The sequence below is a fragment of the Aplidium turbinatum genome, chromosome 2 (genome assembly GCF_918807975.1).
Source record: "Aplidium turbinatum chromosome 2, kaAplTurb1.1, whole genome shotgun sequence".
In the NCBI taxonomy this organism is placed as follows: Eukaryota; Metazoa; Chordata; class Ascidiacea; order Aplousobranchia; family Polyclinidae; genus Aplidium; species Aplidium turbinatum.
This window is the reverse complement of record NC_137473.1, coordinates 4,322,750-4,341,759: the sequence shown is the minus strand read 5'-3', so window position 1 is coordinate 4,341,759 and position 19,010 is coordinate 4,322,750. Positions and strand designations below refer to the sequence as shown.

At 38.2% G+C, this 19,010-nt stretch overlaps 2 protein-coding genes and 1 pseudogene across 2 annotated transcripts; all 3 read right to left on the bottom strand.

Annotated features, from left to right (window-relative positions):
* Positions 1-4,493: 4,493 nt before the first annotated feature.
* Positions 4,494-12,003, bottom strand: LOC145786080 (uncharacterized). The gene is made up of 5 exons (XM_082597727.1): positions 11,946-12,003; positions 5,922-5,990; positions 5,403-5,665; positions 4,972-5,154; positions 4,494-4,562 (listed from the first exon to the last, which is right to left on the bottom strand). Exons 1-5 carry the CDS (start codon positions 11,959-11,961, stop codon positions 4,494-4,496), a joined length of 600 nt encoding a protein of 199 aa, XP_082453853.1. The 5' UTR covers positions 11,962-12,003.
* LOC145765623 (uncharacterized) lies at positions 7,824-11,900 on the bottom strand (annotated as a pseudogene).
* Positions 12,004-15,475: 3,472 nt separating the features above from the next.
* LOC145786069 (uncharacterized) lies at positions 15,476-17,013 on the bottom strand. Its single transcript, XM_082597715.1, has 3 exons — positions 16,521-17,013; positions 15,897-16,127; positions 15,476-15,705 (listed from the first exon to the last, which is right to left on the bottom strand). The coding sequence occupies exons 1-3, from the start codon at positions 17,011-17,013 to the stop codon at positions 15,476-15,478; spliced, it is 954 nt and encodes a 317-aa protein (XP_082453841.1).
* Between the last annotated feature and the right edge of the window lie 1,997 nt (positions 17,014-19,010).

Sequence of the window (19,010 nt, the reverse complement as noted above, 5' to 3'; positions counted from 1 at the left end):
ACTCTTCACGTAGTAAATATTTACTGCTGTCAGTTTCTTGAATCATTTTGTTTTGTTTTTCATATCTTTACCCTGCATTGCGGGAAACGGACTTGAGCGCTATGCATCGGTGCACGCCTTCCGACGTACACCTGACCCACGCTGCAGCCGACGGCAATGTCTGTTTCCGGTTGTCTACTCTACTTATTACTGAAATTTGGTACTACCCATTACTCGAAATCGATCACTGGGTAGAGGCAATTATCGTAAAGTTGCTTGCCCAGAGAAACAACAGCAAGTGCGGGTGGCTGGAGTCGAACATGCAGGCTCTCGACTGCGAGTCCAACGCGCTAACCACTCGGCAACTGCTACATTTGACGATGTTTATCGATTTTCATAGGCCAACAAAACTTTTTTTTATATAAAGACATATGAGAGTCATTTTAAGGTATTTCGAGGCCCCTGATTCTAAAAATGCACTAAGTTTTCTCGAATTGGCTTTAGTTTTTGAGTTACAGCAAAAATATTTTTTTCGCAATTTTGAGCCCCTATAGATTTAACGTCCTGTCGTTTATTACATAGACAAAACTGGAAGTAATCCCAGGCACATTTCTGAGTTGTATAAACGCTATTTGGAACCAATCACGTTGATTACAACCCAAACAAACAGCTATTTAACGTTTACTGGCCTAGTAACAATGAAAATATGATGCGAAGTAAGCCTGAGGATACAAGATGTAGAATATATAACTTTCGTTTTGCATTAATATATTTGTTGACTTCAACAGTATCAGACTTACTAAGTAAGCTACTAAGTACAAACAAAATGCATACATTGTCTTGCTTAACAAACTAGACAAATAAACAAAACAAAGCTATCGATGAACAAACGCAACTCTTTATTATGATTTGCCTACTGAGCAACACCCATCAAGGTACGAAGGCCATTTATATAATTGCAGAATACAAAGTTATGTTCTTCAGTAAAGTAGCTGCTTAGAATTTTATCCTTGCTGCGGAAGAACGTAATCTTGGCCTTGGAGTCAAGAATGCCATGTTGATCGAGATGAGGAGCCAAGATTGCAGCTACCACTTTTAATAACTAAATACAGTAGGTGGTAGAAATGGTTTTGAGAAAAAAACTTGACCTTGCTCCAAAACATTACTGAAGGTATTGAGGTTACTCTCAGTCATGCCCGTTTTCCTATTGTTTCAAGCAAATCACTACTTGAAACTAGAGAGGGCAAACAAAAAACAGAAATAGCAACATCCGTGCAATGACTGCCTTGCACACTCCATGTAAACATGATGTTCCAACTTCCTTCGAACATCCTCACCGTGCAGAAGTATCAATTTTCATGGTGATTCCACGGCTCTCTTTATGCCATGGCACTCTGAACTTCTTAGCCTTGAGCCCAGAAACGGGTTTGAGTGCAATGTTTGCATACTTTAGGAGGAACCCAGGACTTATCTTGATCACCCAGCTTCATGTCAAAGTAATAATAATAATACTTGTTTTTATATAGCGCTGTATCTATCGCAAAATGTGTTGGTCCTCTGCGTTGCCTCATGCAGCAAAATATATCTGGGTTGTTTGTACAGCATCCTACTTGTCAACGGCATATTTTATTAGCCTATATGCCATTTATTTAGCCTATAGACCAGAAAAAAAAAACTTCTTGCAGCAAAGACTTGGCCTTAGCAAAGGCTTGGAATAAAACTTCATTTGTAAAAGTATCCATTTCAGTAGGCCTACCTTTTCAATATAAAGCTGCATTCATAAACACAATGACTTTCGGGATATTTTTCATGTGATGTAGGCCTACTAATTCACAATTGTTTTCATTGAGTATTTATGTCTCCCTTACGTTAACACAGTTCATTTCAACCTTTGCTTGCGTTTTGAACTTTCATGCAATATAAACCAATTGAACTAGACAAGTGCAATTATGACATCATAATGGTAAACAAGACTGAAAATAAGTAATTTGCTAATTGAAGCTTTTGAGAAACGATTTAAAAAATATTTTCATTGTCGAATATCTCGAAAACTAGAGCCAATTCGAAAAACTAAGTGAATTTTCGGAATCAGGGGCCCTGAAATACTCTAAAATGACTCTCATCTTTTGTGCCAAAATTTTTTTGTTGGTCGATGTTGTAGATTCACTGACTGCGAAAAGGCTGTAAAATCAACTAAAATGACACTAAAAGCATGCACTATTAATGACTCTCAGACTTGGAGTAGGGTGAAGATGTTCCACGTGGAAGTTAAGAGGGGAAGTGACGTCAAAATCACGTGGTCAAATTTTGAGAAATCTCCTCTTGAGATACTGCTAAACCACTTCGAAATTTACTAATTTTTCAGAAAAATTCAGAATTTCTCTTTGAGTGAACCAGGGTCAAAGGTCAAAATACAACAAGAATTTTTGGTTTCCAAATATCAGTGAGCAAAATGAAACATTATTCCAAACTGACAAAAATTTTAAAGAACATCAAGGAAAATGAGCCACCCTAGTACGCATTGTCTTTCAGCCTCCTTTTTTCAATTTTGATGTTTCTCTTTTTATTTTGCGTCTACTTTTGTGATCAGCAGATTCATCCAAAAAATCTGAAGGCTGAAAATGCAGAGAACAAAGTCAAGAATACTTAGTTGGAGTAAAGTCTTTTCTTGACAATCGTTTTAACCAAATCTGAAGCAGTTCCTTCTTATTCAACGAGAATGAATGAAATGTCACATTTACATCTTTGCTTTCTCCTGTGTAACCTGAACGACAGTTGATAGCTGCACATTTATTCACCATCGTAATATCTTAACTTTAAGCTGGTAACAAAACACTGTCATTAGTTGCGAAAGCATAACACCAGAATCGACATAGTTAAAATAATGGTACCATTTATTTATCATGGCTTTGCCACTACTAAAGATTTTTGGTAACTTTAATTTGTCTATTTTGAATCAAAGATAGCCAAGAATTTGACAACATTGTTACATACCATATCAATGGTTGTGATAACTCAATATGGCAGCCAGAAGATCTTATATATTGTTTTCAGAACCAGAAGTGGTTTGGTACTGTCTTTAATAGCCTACAACCTGAACTATAATCAAACCAAGCTTATCAGAAGCATTGGTAAGAACAATAACTACCCTACCAGTAGCTTGTGTAGGCTACTGAGCTGGTACAAGCATACTAGCATAGCCTATTACATCAAGAAAAGTTGAACTAGGGTACCTTTTATAAGCTACCTCGCCAACATAAACCCACAGTAATTGCCATTGTTAGAAATGTTATTATGGCAAACAAATCAGCAGAATGAAATTGATCAATGCTAACGGAACTAGTGATTCCACAATCTGTAAATGACTAGCTAGAAGAAACAAGGCTGCACCCACAACAAAGTGTAATCTAGCCTACATAACCACACAATAAATTTCCTGTGGATTTGTTTTATCAACCCAAGTTTGGATGATTATTATTTTTCCGTTTGCGTTCCAAGCAAAACAAACGTGCTGCTGACATTTCACAAATGGAAGCTAGACAAGCGTCGAGCGGCGATTCGCTTGGCCTCATTTTGGGCAGCGCGCTTTTAAATTTCTGCTGGCTTCCTGTCCAGGTGCTATTATAGCGACGTCCACGATTGAGTTGTTTCATTCTAAAATTTGCTATTCTCAAGACGGTCAGAAAGTAAAACTAATTCTCAAAGTTACCTGTATATGAGATTGTCTAAAAACGCACATTAAAAGAACACGTGAAAACCAATTCAAATTCATGTGTCGTGTTGTTGGAAGCAAACTAGGCAGAAGAAACTGACCAGGCAGTTCAATAGAGCAAAGGTCAACAATAAATAAAATTCGTCACTGTAACGTTGCAACCAAATAAACAAAGCGGGCGTTACAACCACAACTCATAGCTTGCATAATTTTTCCGAGACTGCGAAGCAAAACTAATCCAATTTTACGGCAAAAACCGCAGAATTGGCAACCCTTAAAACTTTTCAGGTATTGTCAAACATTTTCAAGGGTTATCGGATCATAATTTTTACCCTCACCGTAACCCAAATGGAATTGGCAACCCTGACAATAGATATTTAGAAGTACCGCTGGCAATTTCTCAATATAAAAAATAGCTTGGCAACACTCTTAATCAATAAACTGATGCGAGGTCACCTGCAATGTGGCTTATGTCAGCAGCTACTTTCAGACCTCTGATTCATTGAAATTTGAAAAATAACTATTTAATCTGGCAACACTGATAACAAATAATTTAATTTGAATTCTTTTGTTGAAAATAATTGTTTACAGTGTTGCTCTGGCAACCCTAATTATTTCATGAAAATTAATAAGTTTATGAAAAAAACTTATTTTTGTTGATGTTTATCGACCTCAAGTTGAAGAACATACACAAACCTTGGTTTGATAATATTATAAACATTTTTGTTGATGTTTAACTCAACCAAACAAAATCACTAGATGACATAATTTCATTATAAACATCAACAAATAAATCAAAACATCATCCATCCTTGGGCGTGACGTCATCGCGAGTGATGTAATCATCCCAGTCAACCCGGATCTTCAACTTCTGTAAAAGACAAAGCGTATAACTGACGTTGATTTAATGTTGACACAATTAATTGTTATAACGCTTCTTCTTCTTCTTCGTTTGAACCTTGTTCTTCGCCACTTCAAGGGTCGAGGGGCTCTGCCTTTTACCACCCTTGGGCAGTGGCGGCGACGCGGTCTAAATGTTTGGGCAGGTGTCGAGCAGCCATTGAATTGATTCGTCATCCAATTCACGCAGTCCACGCACACCATTTGGCGCATGGTAGATGGCGCAGTTACAGATGGTGTGGTCTGCGGTTTGTTCCTCCATGCCACACTCACAGATCGCGGATGGAGCCATCCCCCATTTGTGCATGTTGAAGCGAAATAGTCCGACGCCAGTAGTCCGACGCCAGTTATAACGCTGATACAACGTAAACAACTCTCACTTTATTGTCCGACCGATCCAGTGCTTCTCGTAGCTTGGATCTTTCCTCCATGTTCGGCTTTCTCATCTCCCCATCTCCATCATCGAGAGATCGCCACATCCAAACTTCACCCTCAATCTTGTGTAACACCTCGATGACGTCATCGACAGATAGGAAGTTACCATAGAGGTACATCCGAACAATCTAAACACAAATTAATTATGATTCAACAATTAAACATAAACAATTTATTTATGTTGTGACTTTTGTTTATTTATTTATTTTATGTTTACAAGAATTGTTAGAAAATGATTAAAATTGGAAACTGGAACTTACTTTGTGAAACTTGTATAAACTCAGACGTTAAAACAACGTAATGCAACGTTGAATCAACGTAACAACTGACCATGAATCAATGTAAACGTTGGTTAGAAAAGTTAAACATGACTTACGGATCCAAGCATCCATTTGATCGCCTCCTTCAATGGACGGAATTGATTGGAATTCATCTCGCAATTGGACAGATCAAGGATTTCAACTCGAGTCGGCATCGACTTGAGGAATGACGTCACCGCATGGATGTCATTTTGAGTGTCGGAGGAATTCATCCGTATCCTCCCTGTATGAAAATGACTTGCTGCTGTGACGGTCACTTCCAAGTCGTTTCCTTCCCGCAGAATCTTTGTGATGGGGATGATGGAGCGACTATTGTGATCTAATAATGCAGGAATAATATCAATCAATATTAGCTCGGCTAACCAGGTTGTAGTTTATAACCACAGTTCAGTTCTAACCATAAAATAAACTAACATTGAACACAAATTGTTTACTAAAGATTCTGGAAACTTATCACTATTGTACTTACAGTCGAAACAGTGGCGTCCTGTCTGCAATTATGTTTTTTAATTTATATTCCTTTTGATTTTCATTGTATTGAAGTTTTAGACTAGCTTTAGCCTACTTTTACTTACTTGCAACAACTTTCTGGGTTTCTTTCAGCAATTCCTTAACAAATAGTTGCCTTTTTTGCGTTTTTTCATCTAAATTATAAAAACTTGTTATTAAAATTATGATTTGTAAACGTCGCTTTGATAAGGTAGCAGAACTACAGTATATGCATTTCTTATCCAATTATCAAATATGTTATTAAAATAAAACAAATGTTACCAAATTGCAAGTGTATCTTCATAGAAGTTTGTTTCAGTAATTTTTCAGATGATTTATCAGGGAATATTCTGCATTTTATAATTTGTTGTAATGGGCCTCAACAATGCCAAACAGGTTTGGATGACATACGGCTGCAAAATTGTCGGCTCGATAGCTCAGCTGGTTCAGCTTCGACTGTGTGTACGAAGAAACCGTAAGATCAAACAAAGCTGGTTCGACTCTCGGGGTGTGCGCTTGAGCAACGCATTTCAAGGACAGCTGTCCATTCAGCTGCACTAAGTGAATGGAATACTTGACAAACAACAGTTTTTGTCAAACTTGATGACCGGTCATGCCTCATTGCCTCAGTAGTTCAAAGCCTCTACTAGTATGCGAAACTGTCAGGATTAAGCTCAAAGAAGCTTTCTCAGTTCACGGATAAAGATTCCAGAATCACTCAATTAAATCCTATAATGCGGCCTTTGAGATGATTCGAATATATTATCTTTGCAATCTATGTTTGACGCTGAGTGTAATAATAATGTTTGGTTTATTACTTCAACTTTAAATAATTACGTTTGGTTTGCTGTTCTTTGCCACCGTCGCAAACCGTTTTCTAGTCAATGATCTTTAAAAATTTATGACAACGTTACTTTAATGCGTGATGATTTTAATAATGTTCCAATTATCGTAACCTTGCAAATCATGTTCAAAGGCAATTTAATTTTAACTTTCAGTTATTTAAGTACTGTTCAATGAGCTTGTGGACAATAAAGAATGTAGAGTAAGAAGCACTTAGTCACGTACTAACCCATAAAACAAAATCGAGAAAAAACATATAAATTTTCTTCCTTTATGCAAATTTGTTTCAATCGCTTTGTTCGTTCAACCTCACTTTTATATTTTCATTAACCTGATTGCTTTCATTTGGCACGCAAAGTTTCAGCAGTGGATTTAAGGGGTAGACATGTTTTATGTGCTTCCTCAAAAACTAAGATAATAATGTAATAATTTTATGACAATTTAATATTTTCATATTATCAACATTTAATTTTAATATTGGAATAATATATCGGAACAAAACCAACAACAGAAAAAATTGGCAAAACTTCAAAACTGTTTAAGACGTGCATACGATGTAGACTTAAAGCATATATGTAAGTAGTAGGGAAAGAGGAGATCGATATCGGCTGGCAGTGCTAAAAAGCAGTGCTCCGGCAGTGCTAAAAAGCAGTGCTTCGGCAGTGCTAAAAAGCAGAGTCTTGGCAGAGCCAAACGCAGAGTCTTGGCCGAGTCTTGGCAGAGCAGTTTAGCAGAGCCAAAAGCAGAGTCTTGGCAGAGCAAGTGTCCTGGCAGAGTCTTGGCCGTACGAAGCAGTACCTGGCACTGTCTTGGCAGAGTCTTGGCAGAGCCAAAAGCAGTACCTGGCACTGTCCTGACAGAGTCTTGGTAGTACGAAAAAGCAGTACCTGGCAGAGTCTTGGCAGAGCCAAAAGCAGTGTACAAGCAGTGTTCTGGCACTGCCCTGGTCTTGTTTATTTATTTTATGAGAAAAGCAGTGGTCTTGTGCAAAGCTTACCACAATGTCACAACTATTGCATCAGATGTTTTATTTCAATACATACACGATCAACAAATACAATATAAACGTCGTCACATTTGTGAAGAAAATAGCGATCATACTGCTCAAAGTGAAACGCAATCAATTACATATAAACTGATCACAATTAAATGCAAAGTGGACTTGTGGTTATACCGTCTGGATGAACTTGGCGCTTAGGGTAAAAGTAGGTGAGACCATTTTTTGTCTGTGTGTATGTGAAAACTTTGTTGTTCTGTGTTCTGAATGAAATGTTTGTGCCTGATTGGTTATGTTTGGTGCGTATGACGTTGAGGTATGAATCCTTGTTGAAATTGTTTTGTCTCACACTGATTCCTTTGGAAACTTGTTTATTGCTTTTACCAAAACAGTAATAGGTCTTGCTGGAAAGACCTATGAAACCGGATCCTTCCCACTCAAACTTGAAAATTCCAGGGGTTCTCTTATCAAAGAGTTGCTGGCATACACAACAATCCTTTTGGTGAAAGACATCCCCAGACATTTTCAGGCGAACAAACTCCTCTCGATGAGCAGGACAGGCTTTTGCAGGAAGCCATTTGTGGTAATTTTTGTAAAATTGTTTGCGTTTTTCAGGAATGATGACATCTTCGAGGCAAGGGGCAGAGAGAGCGTAATACAATGAATCTGTATCCATCTCTAAACACTGAAAGTCTCTACGATCAACAAAGTTATCCAAAAAGTTATAATAAAATTCTAACATTCTCAGCTTTGCATACCCATAGACAAAAAAGCCAATTTGAAGTGGGAGATCTAATTTAATTTTGTTTTTGAAACATTCTACCTCATACAGACTTTCAGAGAGTGGATTCAAATGATGAAAAAAGGTTCGTTGATTGCCTTGTGCAGAGAGTCATTGGTGTGATATGACATGTTTTGGTGTTTTGTCTTGTTTGTGATAGATTTTCCATAGCTTGAATTTCCCCATAATTTGAATGTGTCCCCAATAATTGCCTTGTCTGGATCAGCATTACCTCCTCTCCTTGCCATGGAAACTTGGTTACCAAATTCTTCAAAACAGTTTTTTGGAGTGTATTGGATCACTTCATAAATTTTAGTTACAACAAGGTCGTGTTCTAAGTACCATTTTAACAGGGGTGTGATCAACAAAACTTTAAAAGCAAAATAACTACCAATGAGCATTCGTCTTGGTTTGGATAATATTTGATTTTTTTCTGCAAACTCCTGCATGTTATCTCCTATGTCTTCCCTGGATACATCAACATTTTTAAAAATGGGGCAAAATTCAGAAAAGTGCTTTTTTAAACTGTCAGGAATCTTAATGTCACACAACACCATTCCAAAAAGTTTGTCTTGTTTAATGTAGGAAAGAAATGTGTCCTGAGTCACAATGTGTAAAGGTTTACTGATGTTTAAAGTTTTGAGAAATTGTTCGATAACACGTGTTTTCTTTTCTTCAAGCCAATCACACTCATACATCTCAACCATTCTGTAACCCAAATCATGCAAATACTTAGAATTTTTTTTCTGTGTTTTCCCTAAGTTTTTCCATTGTCTCGCCGTTGGATGCATTTGTCTCTTTCATGCAACCAGTTGAAGGATCAATATTGAGGTGGCATGCATGACCGTGCCAAAAGCATCCGTGAAATTGATACACAGTGCGTGTTTCTTTGCAAAAACCATCCACAGGAAGCTTCCCAATTCTCTTTTCCCCTCCGTTGAATTGATGTTGGATTGAAAGACCTTGCTGAGATGAAAGAAACTCCAACCACTCCATCGCGAGAAGGCCGTATTTGTGGGAGGTCACTGGTTTAAAGTTTTCACACTGTTTGTACCGAATAAAACCCCCAGTGGGCATATCCTTCATAATACCAGAAAGGTAGAGCGCGTTTGCATCTTGACCCTGAATGGACTGACACAATTTTGCTTTTGAAGCTAATTCATGTTCCCTGAGTTTTGTTACCTCTTTCTCATGATAGCGGTGGAAGATAATAGAAGGGCCCCCTACAATTTGCGATTTGATGAGTTCATGCAGGTCTTTGTTTTTTTCATTGATGAGCGTGAAGTTGACATCAGGAGTTACAGTGGAAAAAAGGTATTTTAAAGTGAGGCCTGGAACAGAAATTCTATCTTTGAACATGTCTAAACCTTTGGATTTGTAAAAACTAAAAGCTTTGTCAATGGCTTGCAAGAAGGGGCCCACATCCAGATGATTGTAATACACAAGAAAGTCTTTCATGGTCTGCATGTTTTCCTCTTGCCAGATTTTTTGGCACAAAGCGTAATTTTCCTTGGAAATGTTGCACCCTTTCAAAGAGTTGTAAAATGCATCATAGGGTGGAAGAGAGGTTTGGTTCAATTTTGACAAGTCATCTAACCATTCATAAGGAAAGAAAAACTTTTTTGTTCCACCCCATACGCTTTAATGAACTTGTCATATGAAGATCCGGCAGCCAAAAAATTGGAAAAATCAAGAAACTTTAAAGTAGATGTTTTGGCACACATAAAATTGTTATTTCGCTTCACTACAAACACAATGTCAGGTTGAAGAAAAGAAAAGAATTCTGTCTTGACAAGATTGATGTCGTACCTTCCGGAATTGAACCCTAAAACAGGTAATTCTTTTAAAAAACTGCAAAAACGTTGCATTAATGACTGAACATGTTTGTGATTGGGATTAGACTCATCAGGACCACATAGGCGCTCAAGTTCCTCAAACACATAAGAATTTTTTTTACAAAGAATGTCATAAGCGTGTGCAGATATTTTGTTTATATAATCCAATTTTTGTTTCACCAAATCGTGTGTACTCCCTGTACTGACAAAGCAGACAGGAGACTGAAAGCTTGGAACATTACTGGTAATACTGACAGAACATGCAATGTGTTTAGCTCCCCATTGAATCGTGGTAGTAGGACTAGGGAGTTGCTCTTTGGAACACAAAGACTCATAGTCGTAGGTCGCTCTGAAATTGTTATAACGGTCCGCTGGTGGTACTGAAATTCCCAGGTCCTCAAGTTGTTGAAAAATGGTGAGAGGAGTATGATAAGACCCACCAACATATTTATATTTTACATTGAAATCACAGGTTCTGACATGTCGATTGTAGTTGCGGTTGGTCGTCCAATTTTTTTGACATTTGTATGTGTTGGCGTAGAAAGTCATGTTGAAAATGTAACTGAAATGGCTTTTAAATAAATTCAAGTTCATGGTGTCCTGAAAGTGACAATGACTCCGTTGCACAAGACTTGCTACAGCTTCCTCCCCATCCCATTCTAACGAATAAACAAAAATGTTGACTTTGAATAATTTTTCTACTTCCCCAATTTGGCAAAGCTCTACCCCTTGAAATTTTGTGGGGTCTTTGTGAAGGTGTGTGCAGTAAGTGTGAAAGTATTGTTGTGCTGCGGTCTCCAGGTTAAAAAGTGTACATCCACGAAACAAGGCTAAACAGCGGAAAAAGCAAAGATGATCCGAGTATTGACGTTTGGTATTTCTATTGATGTTTAAAGCATTTACCCCAGGGTTATTTAGAATAAACTCTGGCAGCTCGACCCCACACCCAATGAAAAATTTAGGTAATTTATATACAAAAAAAGTCACATTTGTCACTTTCTCAACCACCCACGCACTATCTGGTCGTTGCTGCCTTGCAAATTCTAAATAATTCTGGTGAAATAAATCATTTAAAAATTCCAAAAAATCCTCTTTGTTTGAGATTAGTTTTGCTAACTTTAAAACAGTGTCTGTGCCATGTGAAGCATGGAAGAATTTTAAAGAGTTGTTCAAGCGATGGCGTAAAATAAATCCAAAACTGTAATTAATTTTTAAACGATGCTTTTGCTGTTCAAAAATAATACGAATTAATTGGTTACGAAGCTCTTCTATATTCCAATCAGATAATGAAAAGTTGAAAACGTCTTGAATTTTGTTTGCAACCTCTCTCGAGTCAACAATACTGGACTGATGTTGTGTCATAAACGTTCTGAAAGAAAGTATTCCAGTGAGACATTGGTAGACACTTTAATGGGTTTAACATTTCATCACACAAAAGAAAATATGCATAAACTTTTGTTTACAACATTGCATCTCTTACTTTAGTTGATCATCGATTGCCTCTCCATTTACTTCATCTCTGTCTGCTGATTCCTCACCTGTCCTGCAAAAGGTCTTAAATGAAATTTCACCGAGTTGTGTGTTTAAAACTTTCTCACCCCTCTCTCATTGTCGCATCTATCAACAGTTTACATAAATGAATGCCAATACTCACTCCTCAACTGCAGCATTTGGTTCCTCGTTCATTTTGTTGACAGTTTGATTTTGCGACCAATCGATCTCCCTGTCAATGTTTTACAATTAGTACACTGTTGTAAATAAGGAATTCCACACCAAGAATTTAAACACTCACTTCCAAAAGTCAGGATTTAATTCATCATCCATCTTGTTAGCAGATTGATTTTGTGACCAATCGATCTCTTCCCACAGGGCCGGATCCATGTCATTTTCAACAATTGCTGTTTGTCGTCTACAAGAATTTAACATGTCACAAAGTGGGGCTAAAGAGCTATTTTGCAAAAGACTTTGTTTATCTGAAGTTTCTGTATACTTGTAGAGATTTGAACAACTATTGCTTTGTCAAGTGTTTAGCAATGCGTGTGAACAACTATGATCACATCAATAAGACATGTATAATTACAGAACATATTTACAGCTAGTACCATCAATTGGTTTGTTGATGCACACACACTTACTTTTTGCATCGTTTGGCATGCAGAGATCGACTGTAGGTTTTTGAAAACGATTGTTGACACAACTCACAGGTCCATCTAATATTGAAATGCTTTTTCCTATGCCTCTCTAAGCTTCTTTTTTGGGTATAAGACTGACCGCAAATCTCGCATGTAAACATGTTGAATGAAATGTCACTGACTCAAACGCGCGATTTTTTATAGACCTATCCTTTTTTTTTCTTCTTTTTGTGTTTTTTATACACGCTATGGTGCAATCGAGTTGAAAGTCCACAGATTACTGTGCGTGCAATATCGAGTTAAAAGTTCACAGATTACAGTGGGATGGTGCAATCCTCTTTATGTCGTCATACCGAATTGTTATGGGACCTAGTGATATCTTGGCAACGGATTTTTCAATCTCGGAAGTGCTCGGCGCACCCCATATGTTGGTGTGACGTACTGTCGCGTTGTATTTATCTGCCTCAAAATTGTACTTTGCACAAAACCACACACAAAATTTTGTACGATTTTTTATTGTGAAGTCGCTTCACGTCTCTAGCGCCTCCTCTGTCTTCTTAATTTTCGACGCTGAAAAGAAAAAAAATTATTGTAATTTTGGTAGAATATTATCCTAAAATTTTTTCATAACTGAAACAACAAAACGTTACACAGATTGAACCAAACGTTTAAAAATGTAATTATTTAGACAAAACAGAAAACTTACTTCTTTTTTAATTTTTAACAGGCAAAACCTTCCTGTTGTATGGACGATAAGTTGAAGAAGCATGACTTCGGCGGATGGGTTCTGAAAATACAAAAAAGAAAGCTTAATTATCATTCTGTAACCTATGGTCTTTGCAAAAACAGATAGTACCAACACAACCCATTATTATTCCTTTTGCTAGCAGAAACATACATCATATAAATATCAATAACAGCCTATTTGAATAAGCTGAAGATGCTATTACTATAATCGATTCTTATTAAATTATACTAAAAGGTTAGATTGTGCAAACGCCAGCATTTGATGAATGCAAAATAGCAGTACCATATTGCTAATATAGAAGTACTCCTGAACATAACGATGGTGATAAAATAATAAACTTTTAAAACAGTAATAAGAAAACTTACGTTTGAGGGGGTGGTTCATCACCCTGTGATGAATCAACTCTTCTAATATTGTGTTGAGTATGTCAATGTTGATTTTCAACTCTTGTTCCATGTTGTAGGCTATTCAATTTTAGAAATGAGCCGTATGTTGAGTGCTTCCATAATATAGGCTAACTTTTCCCTCCAAATTTGACCAGGGCGCGTTTCAAACGACGTTGTCATGCTCGATTGAATTCTTTCAAAAATATTACATTCAATATAAGTCACAATCCATGAAAGTGACTGGTTAAAAAGATATATCAGTCATCTGACTTGTACCCAATGCATATACAAGCTGCAAAACTCTGATACCGCAAAAACCCCATGCGTTTTTTATCACAATTGAGTCCACACTTTTTTATCACAATCATTTCAAAGGCGCGAAATTTAAAATCTCAACGGACTTTTCAACCTCGGAAGTATTTTCAGTGATGAAAAGTTTTAATCAATGCTGGTGCAACACTTGTTATCTTGTGTGTCTTCACCTGTCACTAGGAAATGACGTCTTTCTGGTTTAATAGAGGATTTGCTGTCTATCGGTTTCAAATATGCAATCTTATAGTTCAGTAGCTGTCCAACTTAGAAAGCAAGCTGAAATCGCGATGGCACACATGCCCAACTTACCTCACACCAGTTTTTATGAAGGCCTGATGGAGTCTGAAAAGTTAAACGCGGGGGCCAGACAAATGCAAAAAATCTCCGACGAAGTGAGGTTAAAGTTTTCAGAAATCGCCGAACAAGGAGATTTATTACCGCGAGGTGGAGGCTTGTTACGAAAAGGGATATTGAAAGTTAAACAAGGAGCTTTCCACTTCTCAACCGAACAACTAAAGGAAGTCGCAACAGTGCTTTTCGAAGAGGATCCGTACATCTTATTCGTTCCAAAAACAAAGACAAAGGACTATCTATCAATATTACCGTAAAACCTCTATTTCACCGCCATGGCGCTCTATTTTTCAACTCTTGTTTAAAAGTGGCGTTCTATTAGAGGTGACGTTCAATTAGAGGTTGGCGCTCTACTTTTCGACTAGCTGGTCAGAATTTTGAAATAAAGTTTATTAATGAAAAGAAAAAACACCAAACACATTTACCGGTATATACAGGTAATTTTTAGTTTAAAATTCGTTTGTTTTTAGTTTAAAATTGAAGCAACCTGTCAGGCCCCAGGATTGGCAACACGGCAAAGTGGTGTTCTATTGGAGGTGGCGTTCAATTAGAGGGAGGCGCTCTATTTTTCAACCCTTCTTTAAAAGTGGCGTTCTATTAGAGGTGGCGTTCAAATAGAGGTGGCGCTCAAATAGAGGTTTTACGGTATATTGGGCCACTTCAGAAGACGACGAAAACTGTGCTCGTTTGAATCATATCGAAGCAGTCAAAAAAGAAATTTGTCCGGATGAATTTCGCCTTTCTTTTACAACGGACAAGGTCTATGCCCCTCGACACTATGTTCATTTTGTGTATCAGCGGTGTGAGGAATTCTACATTGCCTGCAAAGGGAAAGATCATCTGACAGAAGAATGTCAACAGCAATTGGATGTTTTTTCAAAACTTCTCATCACACCCGAACAAAACGAAGAACCTCCAGTTAAACGTATTCGTGTATAATTCACTTTCAATAAAAGACATGAAGAAATGTTTCATTGGTGTTTTTATTGTGTAAGGTATATATACATAGTATAAGGTGGTACACATATATAATATACAGTACACTATACATACTATATACATAATATAAATAATATACATATACGAGCAATTAAATTTTAATTTTATATGTATGGCGCACAAAGTCGTCAACAGCACGGTCGTTTGCAGTCAGATTGGAATGAAACTTTGCCACAATTGACCTCATTGATAGTTCACGACAACGTTTTAATAAATAATTAACACAATAATGCCCACAAACGAAAGACAATGGTCCTTAGATCGTGGTAGAGTTGTAGACCCACTCGATCGAATATAAGTTCATAAAGTCGACAAATTCATCATGGAAAGGTGGAAGGCCGTAGGAGTCAAAATATTCACTTTGATGCTCTTCACTCAGGAAAACAGCTACCCAATGCTCACCGGGTTGGTCGCTTTTGTCAGTGTTAAAAACGTAGGCGGCAGGAGGGGACACATCTCGAGGTAGCATGTCTCTCGCGTAAACTCCTTGAAACACACGCTTTAGACAGGGGTCGTTGTATAAAATTCTTGAAATCTGGTCCGAGTTCATGCTGAATAATCGAAAATGACGCTTTTGTTCCAATCAATTTCTAAAAGATTGTCATGCTCCGCGTAAACAATCACGTTAATGGTATGTGCCAGGGCTGTCGCGAAATGAATTTTCAATCTTAAGTTACCATGCTTTATCAGTTCAAAATGGTTTGCTCCAAACCCAAGGTCAGGTGTCAAATCAAATGCAAACAGCGTATAACCACCCGGGTATTCCGATCTAGAAATGTCATTTCCTTCATCCGCATAATATTGGCTAGTCCCAGTAAACAGGGAAAGATAGCTCCGGATAAATTTTGCATTTGCGAAATCGGGTTGTAAAGGTCGTGACGGGATCTGTCTACCATCGCGGTACAAAGCTAAAAAGTTGGTAGAGTTGTGCTTGAAATCGAAAGGATTCCTAGTGGCCGAACCATTGAATGAACAAGTTTTCTTTGGTGACAGAAAGATTCATTTGAGGTACAGTAAAGGCCTTTGTTTCAACACGTCGTATTGGATACTTGGCTGTTCCAGATTGGAGGGCCTTGATGTGGGCGATCCTGACTGCATCGCTTGGCTTAACTTTTCTGCAGAAAAAAACACTTCTTTCAGTTTGACCTTTCCTTGTCACATGAGACAAAACGCGTCGGAGGCTCTAGTCAGCTTGAGCTTCATCTCAACTCCGTTGAGCAAATACCTATTCTGAAAGGCTACATCCAGATGCAGTTGTCCAATCATATCCAATGATCGGCTTTCCGCTGTCAATAGCCTACGTTGGTTAAAGCCGCTATTTGTAGCAGCGAGCGTATCAAACTTTCCGTGGGAATCTTTGTACCACAGGTTGGCCGATAGCTGTGACGTCTTTGCTGGGCTTCCAAAACTGAGAAGTGTCTCTAAATAGGCACGGAACGGATACGTGTGATTAGACTGAGAAATCTGGGTGTTATTGAGGCTCAAGTCGACTTGAGACCATAGGCTATGCAACCAATTGCAAACCGGAGCCACGGCTTGATTTGCATCCAAATTTGCCCCATCGTTCTTGACCACTTTGGCGCGAACGTAAAGTAGGGTGTTGGCCAAATCAATATAGTAGTCGCCTTCTTCCACAAGTAAAAAATCAACAGGCCCACTGTCGGTAAGAGTAGATTGGGGACGATGTTCGACATAATGTCCCTGTTCTAAACTGGTTTGTGTTGGCGGAACAGAAAACAAATCTAGTTCGCTTTTCAATCCTTCACAAGACTTTTCATGAATCAAACTACCCATTGAAGATGTCCTTAGGAGCGACTGCTTTTCGTTTGCGTTTTTTCAAACTAGTAGACTTTTTGCTTTTTCTCAGCCTTTTAGCTGAAGGAGATGAGAAAAAGGCTTCTTGTGGTGGGGGTTGGAAAGTTCTTTTGGTTGGGGCTACAGCTCTGTTTAGTAAGTTCATGCCTGCCTGTTTAGAGCGTTGTATGACCGCATCTTTGACACTTTTTCCTCCCAATACATCCGAGGCGAACTGTGCACCAGTCTTTAAAACCACCTTGCCAACCATTTTGGCTCCTGATTTAAAGAGAGGTAAAACCGCTTTGCCTAGACTGGAAAAAATACTCCCCAACCCATAACCGTTTTGATATTGAGAGCCGGTAAAAAAGCCTGGAGTTCCATGCCCAACTTGTGAGACATAATAATTTTCATAAGCTTTTGCATTGCAACAAAACGCTGGCTTGTAGGGCATTATAGCTGGTGAAGAAGTATTTTTCGAAAGTGAAGAGTGACCACTACCTTCCCTGTTTCAAATTGAACCGGATTGCCTTGATCGTCTCGCAGTGATATATGTATGGTACCAAAGTTTTTTCGTTGCACAAGATGATAGTGTACTTTTTCACTTCTTCGATAAATGTAATCACCAGTCTTCCCTTCCACCGGTATGACACCCAACAAGGGAGCTAAAGTGTCACCGACTACGCGGGGTTCGACCACGTCACAATACAAATAGATAGAGTAAAAACCCTGACGCAGATCCACGCGGTGTTTCGATTGATACTCTCTAGTTTTAAAACGTTTCCTGTTAAACCCTAGCATTTCAGCTAGCCCTTGACCGAGAATAAGACGGACACCGCTGTCAATTGTAAAATTCACAAGCCTCGTGTAAGGGTCGTAATACATTCGAGAAGAATATTCATTTCCCATTCGAAGCTTCAATTTTGTTTCTAAAACTTCAAGGATACTTTGAGGGTTGGGGTAGTGACCAGGATCCAAGACCACGATTGACACTTCAACCCCATTAATATACTGCACCCAATGGGTGACTGAATTCTTAACATTCCTCCAAGAGTGATGGTATTGAACTTCGGCAACACCAACCTCCCAATCCCCTTCTAAATTGATTTCTTTTGGTAGTCTGACCTCATAATCCGTCCATGTGTTGGTTGGGAAGAATTTTATAGAGCTGTTACTCGGAAGGGTCAGGTAAAACATTTCGCTTTGGATATTTTATTTTAGGTTGGGGCATAACCAATCCTAAACAGTTGGACAGCAACACGATCCAAAGCTTGTGAGGGTCCTCCACTAAACTCAGGTTGTATAAACTGAACGAGATCACAATCAAAATGACAACCATTTGAAAAAAAATAGACTATTTCACTTCTGGGAACGTTTTTTCCACACATTTTCCACTCAGCCATAACGTACAACACTCGCTTCGTCAATCCAGCAATTGAACTTGTCCTGGTAACCGAGCCACTTTACAAAGATCTGTTTCTTTCGACCTTTTTTCCTCCTTCCCAAAATCGCTTCAACCTTGTAGATGTCGTTTGTTTTAAAAAATTTTTGAATTTCTTGTTCGTAAAAGGAACCTTGCAGTGTTTCCCCGTCTAAATCTTTTAAAATATAAACCTGTGGGTCTCCGGGTAAAGCTTTGTCGACACGAAACAACTCCTCTGTCCAGTTTGGTAAGTATCCTTTTTGAAAATTGCGTCTGTGTTTGCTAATGCGAACCAACGAACCAACTTCGACTTTCGGTTTTTTAGGTAAAGAAACACCTCCGTAAAGCATTTGCCAAACAATCTCTTGATTTTCAGGGTTCACAGAAGCCGGAGTGCGTTTGATGCTTCCGTGATACGAGTGATTATAGGATTGAACCAACTTGGGTAAAATATCAATGAACCGTCTCGCTTTCTTGTATGTGAAATAACGCCACATATGACTTTTCAAGGTGCGATTAAACCGCTCTACAATGCTGGCTTTCGTCTCCTGGTTATGAGTTGTAAAGAAATGAA